General features: G+C 42.6%; 1 protein-coding gene across 1 annotated transcript in view; it reads right to left on the reverse strand.

Moving 5' to 3' along the window:
* PPFIA2 (PTPRF interacting protein alpha 2) overlaps positions 1 to 14,444 on the reverse strand; it is a 624,013-nt gene that overhangs the window by 12,656 nt on the left and 596,913 nt on the right. The window contains exons 28-31 of the mRNA XM_026648822.1: positions 6,616 to 6,791; positions 5,760 to 5,857; positions 1,034 to 1,209; positions 879 to 947 (exon numbers count right to left, since the gene is read on the reverse strand). Coding sequence (XP_026504607.1) covers positions 879 to 947; positions 1,034 to 1,209; positions 5,760 to 5,857; positions 6,616 to 6,791 — 519 coding nt within the window. The remainder of the gene's footprint in view (positions 1 to 878; positions 948 to 1,033; positions 1,210 to 5,759; positions 5,858 to 6,615; positions 6,792 to 14,444) is intronic.

The raw sequence follows: 14,444 nt of genomic DNA on the forward strand, positions 1-14,444 counted from the left end.
CGTGGCTGCTGGCTGGGATCCCAGCTCTGACGGCAAAGCTGCCACCAACAGCAGCGCAGAAGTGAGGGTGGCAATATGTGACTCCCTGACAATAGCCTTATGATCACCCCCAGCACCTTTTGGGTCAGGACCCGCACGGTTACAACACCATGAAATTTCAGATTTAAATAGCTACAGTTTTTAAAATCTTATGACTGTGAAACTGACCAAAATGGACCATGAATTTGGTAGGGCCCCATAACTCCTGACCCACCGAGTCCACTCAATTCTTTACCTCCTACATGGGGGGCTCCAGCTCCCTTAGCCCTTCTAATTGTGTCATCTTAGCTTTTCTCTGCTAGTACAAGAAAGGAAGCTGAAGTAAACATTTAGACCTTAATCCCTCTGGTTCTAACATCTCCATCTTTAAAATAACCTCCCTATCTTACAGACCATGGTGAAGATAAATTCACTGGTGTGTGTGTGAGGTACACTCCTACTATGGTGACAAGTGCCATAGGAAAGCCTATAAGGAACTTAATAATTGCCTATTTAATGCAGGATTTGGAGGGTGTGCAGTATAAGTATGGGACAATGCCCTCACTGTAGATGAAAAGAAATATTGAACTGCTGCCTCATTCTCTGAGCATTGTGCAGCCTGAGGCAGGAGTCCTGTGGGAAAAAATAGTCATATAATTAACACTCATAATGCATATACACAAGGGGCAGCAGTAAGGTTGCACAGGCAACCTTAATTCTGGCATTTCCTAATTTTTGACTATTTGACTTTGTAGCCTTAATAACATTCTTTTAACGTGTGTGTGTGTGTGTGTGTGAGTGTCCTCCTGAACTTAGTGTGTGGCTTTCAATTTTTTAAAGACATAAATTAAATTACTTACTTCATCAAGTCGTCTCTCAGTTCCTAGTGCTAAAAGATTGTTGTATTCTCTCTCAAGGATTTGCCGCGCCTATATATAACACATTAAATGATTAAAATAATTGAAAATTAGCAAAAATAAAATCCAGACAAAGTAAAAGTCAGGAAAGGACTTGCCTGGGTGTTTTGTGTTGGAATCTGTAATAATAAAGCTAAACTGCTGTAATCAAAGTTTTCATCCAGGGCTATAAGTGATCCGTGTACACCACTTTCTAAGACATTATTTGCATATTCTCGTAGTCCAATAGCCTGTATCCAGCGTATGACTCGATCATTGCTCCAGACCAATACATCTATGAACACACACAATATAGTATCAGTTTACTGTTAATTGAACTTTCATAAGCATACAGATACATGTATCTATATGGTAGTTAACCTACTACACCACTTTCCATACAAGAAATGCTAATACATGATTAAAATAAGCTCAGTGGTTTCATCTGGAAAGTTGATTACCTGTGTCTCCATTCCCACTTGCTATTTAAACATACCAAATGACAACCCTCAGCAAACACAGTAGTGTCAGCAAAGGGCTTTACAATTTTCAGAAAAGATTTTACAGGTTCCTGGGAGGAAAAAAACCCCAGTCCCCTGAGGTTCAACCTCAAGGGAAGGTGGGGTGGGATTAGTTAAACATCAACTGAAGTGACATTTTTAGAACAAGACATGTACATAAAATAGCTAGAGGTCAAAATCTATAGTTTTCTTATGTGCCAGAGGCTAAAAAAAATCCCTGGTGTTGACATTTTTAGTAACTAGCTCTTCTCACTTCTGAAAGCTGTTCCATTAAGAGCTGTGCTAATTAGAAAGCTATGGACAAGTAAAAGAGAGATGAGGTCTTATTTGAGGACTGAGTCAAAAAAAATCTCCACATTAGAAAAAGAGATATTTGTACCACATTCTTAATATTTATTATTTTACTTACATGTGTGATGTTTTGCATCGCTAATCAAAAACAAATCAAAGATTGCTTTTTAATGATCTCCTTAACATCTTAAGTCTCAGGTGTAAATAATCATGAGCCACTGAAGTCGTCAAACAGCAATAAAGTTAATTTAAATGGAAAGCAAAAAGACCAGAATCCTTCCCTGGCTCCTGCCTCTGTTTGTTGCACCACCAGCACAAGGAGGCTGGAAAACTGTTAGTTTGGAATTCTTCTGTGAGGAGGACTCCTCAGCTGGTTTAGGGCAGTGTAATTGTTCTTCTTTGAGTGTTTGCACATGTCCATTCCAATGTAGGTGTGTGCGTGCCCCAAGCACAATTTCTGGAATTTTTTCCCCAGTGGGATCTGTTGGGTTGGCTCCAGCGCCCTCTGGTGCTGCACGCTCATAGCACTGGTACAAAGGGCCCTGCCGACTCCGCTTCCCTTCAGTTCCTTCTTACCGCCTGTGAAGGTTGCTGGAACTCCTCATTGCTCAGGCACTTTTCTCCTAGTGGCTTTTCTACTTCTTTAGTTATTGTAATTTGGTAGTTAGTAGGTAGTTTTTTAATAGATACGCTGAGATGCTCGGTGTTGAGTCCGATTGTGGCTCTGAGGCAGGTCTTAAGGCTGCCTCCATGAGGAAGACTTTTTTGGTGCAGTGTTTGAAGTCCCTGCAGATTTGGCAATGGTCTTTCCTATGAGATTCCCCCAATCACTTGAGACAACTCGAGTGTGGGTCACTCAAAGGCATAGATTTACCACAGGAAGTGCAGGGCTTGAAGCTCAGTGACCGAGGCATGCCCTGGCACTGGGAGGTGGATGATCTCACTAACTAAGCGCAGAGGCATCCAAAATTGTTGAGGTCTCTAGTATCCGACGCATCAGCCCTCAGCTGGGGAATCCACCTAGGGTCCCTCAGGCATCTGGTTCCAAGAAGAGCTTTCCCTCCAGAGCTCAGGGCAGTCCGCCTGTCCTGCCAGGCATTTCTACCTGATATTACGAACAAGACTGTTTTGTTTCTCATAGACAATATGACGTGCATATTCTATATGAACAGACAGGGCAGTGAGTGTTCTACCCCTGAGTCAGGAAGCAATCTGACTATGGGTGCTCTCCATTGATCATTCCATCAGCCTAGAAGTGTACTACCTTCCAGGAACGCAGAACCAGCTGGCAGATTACCTCAGCAGGTCTTTCTCTTCTCACCACGAATGGTCCCTCCAAGGGATATCTTCCAACGGTGGGCACTCCCCTTATAGACCTGTTTGCTACCCTCAACAACAGGAAATGCCATCAGTTCTGCTCCCTGTGAAGCTTCAGCCTGGGGTCTCCCATAGATGCGTTTCTGTTGTATACATTTCCTCCTGCATGACTGATTCACAAGGTTCTGATGAAGATCAAGCAGGACTGAGTGTGGGTCATTCTCATAGCCCTGGCGTGGCCCAGGCAACATTGGTTCACCAACCTCTTAGGCCTTTCGGTGGAGGCCCACTATGGCTTTCGGTATATCCAGACTCCTGAGACCATGGTCAGCTGCTCCACCCGAACCTCAGTTCTTTTAATCTGACAGCCTGGAAGCTCTATGGCTGAATCCTGAGGAGCAACTTGCTTGGAGCAGGTCCATAGAGTCCTACTGAGTGGTAGAAAGTCCTCCACCAGGGCCACCTACCTTGCAAAATGGAAGTGGTTCTCCATCTGGTCCTTCCAATGGGGAATTCCACCTACGCAGTCCTCCCTGCAGCTCATCTTGGAGTACCTTCTTCTGCTGAAACAACAAGGTCTGGCCCTCTCTTCAATTCAGGTTCATCTAGCGGCCATCTCAGCTTTCCATTCAAATGTTGACAACCAATCTGTTTTTTTGCACAACATGGTGATCAGTTTTCTCAAATGTCTGGAGAGGGTGTATTCCCAGGTCAGAGAACCCATTCCTTCCTGGGATCTGAATCTTGTCTTGTCAAAGGTTACCGGTCCACTGTTTGAGCCGCTAGCAATGTGCTTGTTGTTATACCTCTTCTGGAAAGTGGCCTTCTTAGTGGCCATCACTTCAGCCAGAAGAATTTCAGAGATCCAGGCCCGCACATTGGAGCCGCCATATACGGTCTTCTTCAAGGATAAAGTCCTGTGCCCACACCCATCGTTCCTCCCAAAGGTGGTCTCACAATTCCACTGCAGTCAAGCAATCTTCCTGCCAGTATTCTACCCTAAACCACATGCAAACAGAGAGGAACAGTGCCTACACTGGATGTTAGACAGGCCCTGGCTTTCTATATACAAAGGACCATATCATTCTGCAGATCTACTTAGCTGTTCATAGTGATAGCGGAGAGAATAAAGGACTTACCCATCTCCGCTCAGAGAATTTCATCCTGGTTTACTTCATGCATCCGAGCATGCTATGAACTCATGGGCATCTCACCCCCCAGCTAATCTGACTGCTCATTGTACATCATCTCAGGCCTCATATGCCGCCTTCCTAGCGCTATTCAGGATATCTGCAGAGCAGCAACCTGGTCATTGGTGCACATGTTCTTAACGCACTGTGCCATCACCCAACAGGCTAGAGACGATGCCAAATTTGGCCACACAGTCTTGCAGCCAGCCTGTCCTTGTACTCCGAACCCACGTCCTGTACAACTACTTGTTAGTCACCTACATTGGAATGGACACATGCAAGCACTCAAAGAAGAAAAAACAGTTACTAACCTTTCTGTAACTGTTGTCCTTCGAGATGTGTTGCATATGTCCATTCCAAAACCCACCCTCCATCCCCTCTTATCGGAGGCAGTTAGTAAGAAGAAACAGAAGAGGAACAGGGTGGGCAAGGCCCTTTATACTGGTGCTATGAACACATGGCACCAGAGGGCATTGGCGCTGACACGATGGATACCACTAGGGGAAAAAATTCTGGTAACTGTGCTCGGGGCACAGCAGGGAATTTGACCTTAAGTCCTCAGCATCTATGTAAGTCTTTTGCATTGGAGTATGACACCATCTTTGCTGACGCAAGCACGGATTTGGATGTTACAGTTAATTCTGTCCCACTAGTTCTTGTATTGTCAATTCTTCCAAAGAAAGTTGCACTTGAAAAGAGTTAACTGAAAATGTTCTAGTTTCCTTTAATACTAGGCAATGCTTAAAGGAATCAAAGGATTCACTTCTGATAACAGGAAAAAAAGCCTCACTCTTAAGTGCAAGACCTGTATCTTGAGCTTGCATGCTCTCTAGGAAGCCTTATGTAGGAAAATACTGTTTAACAACTATTACGTCATACAATAAAACCTTGTTCTTTGGGAACTAACATTATGGGTCAAGGCCCGACACAAAGTGAAATGGCAAGTTGTAAATTTGAAACTGGTGCCTTTTCAGATCTTAAAGACTTGACTTGATGAGAATCCATCCATGTAATTTTATTTAAATATGAGCTGCTTTAAAATTAGGAAACAAAAGCAATGATTTTCTAAAGCCTGATGTTAGGCTCCTAAATTCATGCTTAGGTATTGGCCAGATTTTCAGACATGCTGCACCCAACAGCTCCCATTGAACAGCACTGGAAACATTCTCAGGCAGTTGGACTTACCAGTTTTATGGCCAGTTTCTACTGGCTGACTGGTGCAAAAGGACTGTAGTGAGATCTGGCCCACAGTCCCTGCCCCAAAGAGCTTATGATCCAATTTGGCCAAACACATATACACCAACATATACTTGCAACAACCATTCAGGAATGTCTCCCAGTTTAGCGAAGTACTTAAGCATGTGCTTAACTGTAAGCACATGCTTAAGTGCTTTGCTGAATAGGCATGGATTCAAATTTGTGCTTAAAGTTAAGCTCATGCTTAAATCATTTGTTGAATTGAAGACTATAGTTTGAAGTGTCACAAAGAAAAAAAAATCACAATACCCATTCCCTGAAACTGTTACCTTTTATTTCATGCTGACTCACTTCTCTTCTTCTTTCCAGTTCTTTTCTGTCATAATTCAGCCTCTTTAAGCACATGATCCCATACTGCAAACTCGTTCTGTCATTTGAGAGAGAAACATTTACAGAGTAACATAAGACATTTAAAAGAAAATAACGTTGTGGATGTGAATGTATTTGAAGTATTTACTACATTTTATATACGGTAGTTCAGTGTGCTCATGTATCAAATCATAGGGGCAAAGAGCCAAAAAACGTAACAGACTAAAAAATGAAATGAGCACAAACAAAAACGAATGGGGTTTAACTAAGTTATCTAGCAGAATTACATTTTACATTAAGAATGTATCCAAAACAGGCCAACAAACTATGTGAACTTAAGTGCTCTGTTGAATCAGGATGTAGGCAGGAAGAGGTGTTTATTGTCAAATCAGACAGTAAAGAATGCATCCTTGCAGGAATGGCTGCCTCCTTTGGTAGATGAACCTACTGCCCACTTGTTTTTTTCCACTGTAATCTAAAGTAGCTTAAACATTTTCTTTATCATCATGTTTCTTGTCTACCATCTTCTGGTGCTGTGCCTTTTAATATATTTTTTTAGTGTTACAGTTACATTTATGTATTAAGGCTACTCTCTGCATCATGGAATTGCATTCCATAACTAATCACACTTACAGTTGCTATGACAAAAGGAACCTCTTTCATTTTCACATAGTTTATTGGTGCTGATTGTTTATATTTTCATGCGGTTGTCTAAAGTTGGAACAACCTTAACACTAAAGCTTTGTTAGCTTAAGCTGCACTGACCATAATATTACATCCATGTGCTCGTTTTGAGCGGCCTTTGTACAAACATACCGATGAAAGCTATCCACCATTTTTAAATGCACGCGGAGATCTTTCTTCGTCAGATGATCTAACATCCTTGCGTCTACCAGGCACTCCATAAAGTAACTTCGGTACTGAGGTAAACCCAGACTGGGGAGCCATTCATTACCAATCCATTCATGGTTCATATCACCATAAGCAAGGGTCTATAGAAAAATAGGAGACTTCACATTTTTACCTATTTGGGTCAATGCCACAGAATGAAGGCAGTGTATCCATCTGCTGTGCCATTTCAAATAGGAGTTCACTGTCTAGGAAATTCACACTGCTTTCTGTAGTAATTCTGACAATACTACCATTTGGGCCTCAAATATGTAACTAAACATGATTAGCTCTCTGTATACATAAAATATTTTTGTTAAATACAAATATGATCTCTCAATATCATGTCTACCATCTTTTCGAAATGGAAATTCTAGTTGTAATAAGAAATAATTCATTAGAAAATTCACATCATAGCAAAATCAAGAAAATCAGACATATAGATCGAGGGAAATTTTTTACAAGCACTAAGAGAGTTAGAAGGACAATCCTATTGAATTTCAAAGGGATTTGTTATCCTAATGCACCTATGTGCTTTTAAAAATCCTTCCCTGCATTAACACAAGTGATATAATAAACCTTTAGGGTGAAATCCAGGCAACATTAAAGTGAATGGAAGTTTTGTTGTTGCTTCAATGGGGCCAAGCTTTAGTCCACAGCTTTCTACATCTTATTTCACCAAGCAATTAGCATTATACATTTGTTGTCCCTCTGAAACAGTGGTTATTTTTAATTGGTTCTTGGCCAAGCCTGCATACCTGCCTCTGCTTCCAGCACCAGTAACAGTAAGTAGCCAAATGCACACCACTAACAATATGTTTAAAAGGGTGACCAACACAAATGAAATGCACCTTGTGGGACTATCAATATGTGCATCCTTGAATAAAGAGAAAAAAATCTTTGGAGAATTCCAAAAAACACTACAATTCAGGAATACTTTCTGTGTTGTGAGATTCTAGTAGAAAACAAAAGTGTGTGTGTAATGGGGTGCCTGCCCCACACTGGGCTCTAAGGGTTTCATAGAGCCCTCGGGAGGCTGTGCAGGAGGCAGCCAATCAGGGCCAATCAGGCCTATATAAAAAGGAAGCTTCAGGGCAGGGGAAGGCAGTTGTTTGCTGGGAACTCAGGGAGGAAGGACTGTGTCCCTGGAGGGCTGAGAGATCTGCCAGCACCCTGGACAGAGCAGTGCTGCTAGCAGGGACCAGGGAAGTGAGACACAGCTCCTGGCTGGCTGCTAGGTTTGCAAGCCGAGGCCCTGAGGCAAGGAGGATGCTGGGGCCCAAGGAAATGGCCTGACAATTTGCTGCAGTAGCCCAAGTGACTGAACAGCGGACTTCAGGTTCCCCGGAAGTGGGGAGCACAGTGTGTTGCACGGACAGAGGGCTGTGTTGCTGAAGAGGGCACCGTGGTCCTTGGAGAGATGTGGGTCCTAGAGCAGAAGTGATGGCAGCAAGGCACCACAAGAGGAGGGTGCACTGGCAAACTGATCTAATCCCCAGGACAGCCAGCAGGAGGTGCCACAGTGGTGAGTGAACCCCGTTACAGAGTGTGATGTAAATGCACATTGAACTACTTTTGTATGGTTTATTTGAAGTATATAATCCATATTTTAGAAAGAGAGAGATTCTGCCTTCACTAGTGGTCTGTGCAATCCCATTGAAGACAACCTAAAAATTGCAGGACATTTTTATTTATTTATTTTTTTTAGAATCTCTCACTTCTCATAATAAATCACATTTTTGTGACCATTGCTTGTTATGGCAATAGTTTCCTGTCTTATACTTAGATGGCAACAAACTCTTTGGGTCCGAAACTGTCTTTTAGTTATGTGTACATCGTGAAGAACAAAAGAGGGCTCTGATCCCTGACTGGGGCGACTAGTCACTACTCCAATATAAACAAATAATAAATCAATCATCTGGAGTTGTGAAGAGCAGAAATAGGCCTATAGAAGCCTACTACAAGAAACTAGAATTTGGAAAAAATAATTCCTGCACTTGTTCTTGATTAGTAATATTATTGTTATAGCTAACAGAAGGCTATTGATAAAACTGAATTAGAGGAATTAGGTGTTAAAAGTTCTGTTCTTTCAGATACTGAAATGATATTTTGGCTCATTTTGATTAGAAGTAGAAGTGATGCCTACATATGTATTAAAGGATGAAATTGCATGTCTTTTACAGCCAAATAAAGATTAGTCTGCAAAAGGCATGCAGGTGTATTGTTTCTTTTTTTGTGTTCCAGTTGTTTTGTAAAGTGTTTTGGTTTTCAGAACTGGAAACTATACACAGCAAGAAAATAATAAAAAAAATGTCTGTCTGGTACTGCTTATCAAATATCTGTAATGGATAATCACAATAAACTTAACTAGTAATGAATATACAGCTTAGAAGTTTAACACTCATGTACATTAAAATTATGTGGCACAAAATTGGATTCTGACAAATATAACTGTAGAAATGATTTACTTCATTGCTTACATTATCTACGTGCTTGACAGCTAGTTGTGAGCTACATGTTCTAATGGCAATTTTTGCATAACAGTGCAACTGTTTAGTTTAAAATGCCAGGCTTTTTTCTCCTTGAGATAAACCACAAGCCATCAAGATGATTTAACTTTTGATGTTAATGTCAAATTGGTATAACATCAACGGCCGTACGATGTTACAGTTTTGCTCAGTGGCCAATGTCGTTGTAAACTTTGAAACCCAATTTTAGCTTCATTCAAGTGAAGAATATTCAAACACCAATATTTATTTCTAAAAAGAGTCTACTGTGCCTAAAGTAAATACATAAAAACAAACACTGATGTTCAAGAGGAACACTGTGTTTCTTGCTATTACACAGTATATATATAGATTACCTTTCTACATAAATAGTCTTCCCTTAGCTGCTGACACCTACAGTAGTACTTTACTGTCACCCTCTTTTTAGTTGGATATTTTTTTCACCGAAATCCACACATTTACATGAACCAAATGCAAGCATTTCATTTGCCTCTAGCTGCTTTATTTACACCACTACCTTAGAAAAAGTTAATTGAATTTCCTGTAAATGTAAAGAGGTTGCTCTTTCAAGTCTAAAATATAATGAAGGGAGTATCCATGCTGAGCTTGCTCAGGGAAGCTGCACATTCATCTCTGGTGTAGAGGTCTGATGCAAAGCCCTCTGCCCCATTCTATGGGGGAGTGGGCAAGCAGGGGGAGTAGTCACGCTGTGGGTTGTCTTTGCACCTTTTGCATGACATGGGGGAAAAGGCTCTGTGCTGCCCCCAAATGGCTAGTATGAAAAGGAGTGGACAGGAGGTGATGGCATGGGATCAAAATGTATGTGTACTCTATGAACCTTGGGATGAGGGAGAATTAGCATCTGTCAGTTACCATCAAAGAAAAAAACCCCTGTATTTAATTAATTAGTAAGAGGGACTTATTGACTATCACATTTGGTTTAACACTTGAACTCGGGACAGTGAGACCCTAATTAGAATTCAAAAACATTTTAAAACAAGGAAGCTAGTCCTTTTGGCGTAGGGAGAGTACGCTAACCTAACCTTGGGTTAAGACGACAGAGGGGGACTTGAACAGTTACACACGTGGAAAAAGACTTCCTAACCAAGTTGTATATGTGACATTATGCCCCATATTCTTCATAGAAATATTGTTATGATATGAATGTGGCAAAACTAAGATATATTTTATGCAAGATGGGTCATGTGAGATATCAGTGGAAAGGTTATGATTTACTGAACGTGATTATCCAATTTGTATGCATGTATCATTTCTGTATCTGAAGTTAGGTATATTGACTATGTAGCAATTACAACTGTGTGTGTACTTGGGGGAATGCCCATCAGACAGTAGGCAATGAGCCTCAATGGGCCATTAAGAAGGACAAAAGAACTTTGAAGATACTAATCTCCCGCCTTCCTGAGAAGCTTCCTGGAATGCTGCTTTGACACTAAAAGGTCATGTGACCATGTCACATGGTACAGGGTCCCATCTTGAGCTGGTATTTTTCCACTGGAAGGGGGTGGGCTAGGAAACAAAAGATTCCCGCCATATGTAAATCCTATTTAAGGCAGGGGAGTGAGTTAATCTAGGCTCTTCTCCACTGCCTCCCCACCCAAGAAGGAAGTCTGCTGAAAACACCTGAAGAAACAAGGAACTAAGCTGGGGGAGGGGGAGGGGCGCAGGGGACTGAGTCCAGGTGAGACAGATCAGCCTGTAAGAGGAATTCCTGGAGATCTAAGCTGCAAGCAGTGCAGTTTATCTTAAAAAGAAACTGCCACCTGCTTGAAACAACATTTAGGGTGAGAAATTACAATTTGTAGCCAATTTCTTTAATGTATCCAGCCTAGTTTGCGTTTTTTTTATTTGCTCAGTAATCTGCTTTGTTCTGTTTGCTATCTCTTCTAGTCACTTAAAATTTACCTTTTGTAGTTAATAAATTTGTTTTTGTTTTCTAAAACCCAGTTTGTGGAACTCATAACTTGGGGCGGGGAGGGGAGGGCGCAAAGAGCTCTGCATATCTTCCTCCACTTTGAGGGAGGGGGTGAATTTATGAGCTTGCACTATATAGATATCTATACAGTGCAAGACAATACAATTTTTGGTTTGCATCCCAAAGGAGGTGTGCACTTGACTGCTGGGTAATCCCTGAGATGATTCTTCCCACACAGAGCTGATCTCAGTGTCTCTGTGACCATTTGCAGCTGGGTGTGTCCCTACTTGTGTGTGCTGGAGAAGGCTTAAGGTCCTGGCACAGCCGAACAGGGTGAGGGAGCCCAGGCTGGTGGAATGGGCAGGCTCAGTGGGACCCCAGCACATCAAGTGGTGCCCTGGAAGGGGTATCCAACCCGTCACAGTATACAGATAAAATTATGGGCACATCAAGGGCTTGTTTTTTTTACCTTGCATCAATTGCTTGTAAACCACAAAATTTGTAGCCTGATATATGTATTTAGGAAGTGTCCAGAGTATCCTTTATCAAGGTGTTAACTACCTGGAGTTAATTAGAATCATAGAATCATAGAATATCAGGGTTGGAAGGGACTTCAGGAGGTCATCTAGTCCAACCCCCTGCTCAAAGCAGGACCAATCCCCAACTAAATCATCCCAGCCAGGGCTTTGTACAATTCATGGATATTAAACAATAGAGCAGATAATTTCAAAGCACTGGACATGAACAATTCTCACTGTCAAGCTGCTGATCATGGTTTGAATTTGGGAGGGGATATGTGGCAGTCCAATATACACACAGCTTCCCGGAGCTGCCACCTTGTTATTTTGAGTCTCAGCTTCTTTTAAGAAGTCTCTAGCTATTTTTCAATTATGAAGAAAACCTTCAAAATGTAACCCAAGTGTAACTGATGTATGAAAACAACAAGGAGTCTGGTGGCACCTTAAAGACTAACAGATAAGGTGCCACCAGACTCCTTGTTGTTTTTGGAGATACAGACTAACACGGCTACCCCCTGATACTTGATGTATGAAAGTTCGCCTGAGTCTGCAACCAGCCTGTAACAATAGCTCTGAACTGTGGTATTAATTTCAATGAGGGTGATTATTCAGAGACAAAATGATGATAATTAAAATGTTGCTATTGTGAACTATCTCACTGCTGATTCTGTGTAAGAAAGACGGACTAGTATATTATGAAGATCTGTGGCAAATCTAGTGAGCAGAGCTTGGTTTGTGAGTATAGTTTGGAAAGGTACCACTAATTTTTTCAGTTTGCCCCCTAAAGTTAATAGTATAATAGCTAAAATGCTGATGCAGAGGTTGACACCTATTCATGAGAGTGAACTGGGTATATATGAAGGGATGTGGCATATGCTGAGGGAAAGAGGGATCCAAAACGGAGAGAGAGACCTGACAGCAGCTGGACAGACACAGAAGTCCAAGAATATAAATATTTGATTCTCTGATCTATCTGAAACCATAAACTTGTGCCCTAAATAGGCAAGGCTGCTTGTGGATTAAAATCTATGATTTATATAATTTTACCTTGGATTTTCTCTCCATTTTCTAATAAAACTTCTACTAAAATCCTGTTATTTCGTGTGAGTGTGATGAATTTCAGATAAGCATACTGCAGCCAGTCTTAAGAGTTAGCTAAAAGTGGGTCCAGTTCTAGTCAATCTCTTCGTACATGATTTGGATAATGGTATAGAGAGTACATTTAAAAAGCTTGTGGGCAATACCAAGCTAGAAGGGATTGAAAGCGCTTTGGAGGACAGGTTAGAATTCAAAATGATTTGAACAAACTGAAGAAATGATTTGAAGTAAATAGAATGAAATTCAATAAGGACAAATGCAAAGTACCCCACTTAGGAAGGAATAATCAATTTCACAAATAGAAAATGGGAAATGACTGCCTAGGAAGAAGTACTGCAGAAAAGGATCTTGGGTTATAGTGGATCACAAACGGAAAATGTCAACAATATAACACTGTTGAAAAAAATGAACATCCTTCAGGGATGTATTAGCAGGAGTGTTGTAAGTACAGTGGTGCAAGCAGGGCCGGCTCCAGGCACCAGCATTCCAAGCAGGTGCTTGGGGCGGCAATCTGCAAGGGGCGGCAATCCGTGTGTTTTTGCCGCCATAGCAGGGCGCCGAATTGCCGCCGCGGACGGCGGGGGCAGTCCGTGTGCCGTTAGGGCAGCACGCACGTTTCCGCGGCGGCGGCAATTCGGCTGCAGCTTCTATGTTCAGCTGCCCGCGGTGGCAATTCGGCGGCTTCTGACTTCCGGCTGAAGACAGAAGCTGCTGCCGAATTGCCACTGCCGCGGAAACGCGCGTGCTGCCCTAACGGCACACAGACTGCCCCCGCCATCCGCGGTGGCAATTCGGCGCACTGCTTGGGGCGGCAAAAACAGTAGTTGCCCTGGGTGCAAGTAAGCAGGTACAGTCAGGTACACCGTACCATTAAGATATTTATTGCCAGTACCTTGTACCAGAAAGAACCATTTTCAGAAGTGCAAGGCTCCCAGGAACCACAGCTGTATCACCCCCAGCCCCATCCCCAGCCCTTCCACACAGCTGCATCTCCTGTCTAGTGTCTGTACAGCCCCGCCGGAGGTCAGGGCTGGGGGCAGTACAGCTGCACTGGAGGTGCTGCCAGCATGGGGCCGCCAGTGCTCCTTTTGCCCCTGCGGTTCCCGGGAGCCCTGCAGTTCAGAAATCCGTATCCGGCGCAACGGGATGACAGAGCCCACCCCAGTAACGTGGGATGGGGAGAGCCTGGCGGGCTGGGGGCGGGGAGGAGTCACATGGGCGGTTACATGCCCCCCCATTAGCTGTTGCCCCCCTTTGTGTCCCTCCCATGAGTCGCCTAGACGTACCGATAAGAATTAAAATCTACTTGCATCACTGTGTAAGTAAGACACGAGAAGTAATTCTTCCACTCTACTCAGTACTGATAAAGCCTCAACTGGAGTATTGTGTCCAGTTCTGGGCATCATACTTTGGGAAAGATGTGGACAAATTGGAGAAAACCCAGAGGGGAGCAACAAAAAATATTAAAGGTCTAGAAAACATGACCTATGAGGAAAGACTGTGTTTGTTTAGTCTGGAGAAGAGAAGACTGAGAGGGGACATGATAACAGTCTTCAAGAGGGGAGGGATAGCTCAGTGGTTTGAGCATTGGCCTCCTAACCCAGGGATGTGAGTTCAATCCTTGAGGGGGGAATTTGGGGCAAAAATCTGTGTGGGGATTGGTCCTGCTTTGAGCAGGGGGTTGGACTAGATGACCTCCTG

This window comes from Terrapene carolina, unplaced genomic scaffold (assembly GCF_002925995.2).
Source record: "Terrapene carolina triunguis isolate 2854851 unplaced genomic scaffold, T_m_triunguis-2.0 Scaffold68, whole genome shotgun sequence".
Classification (NCBI taxonomy): domain Eukaryota; kingdom Metazoa; phylum Chordata; order Testudines; family Emydidae; genus Terrapene; species Terrapene triunguis.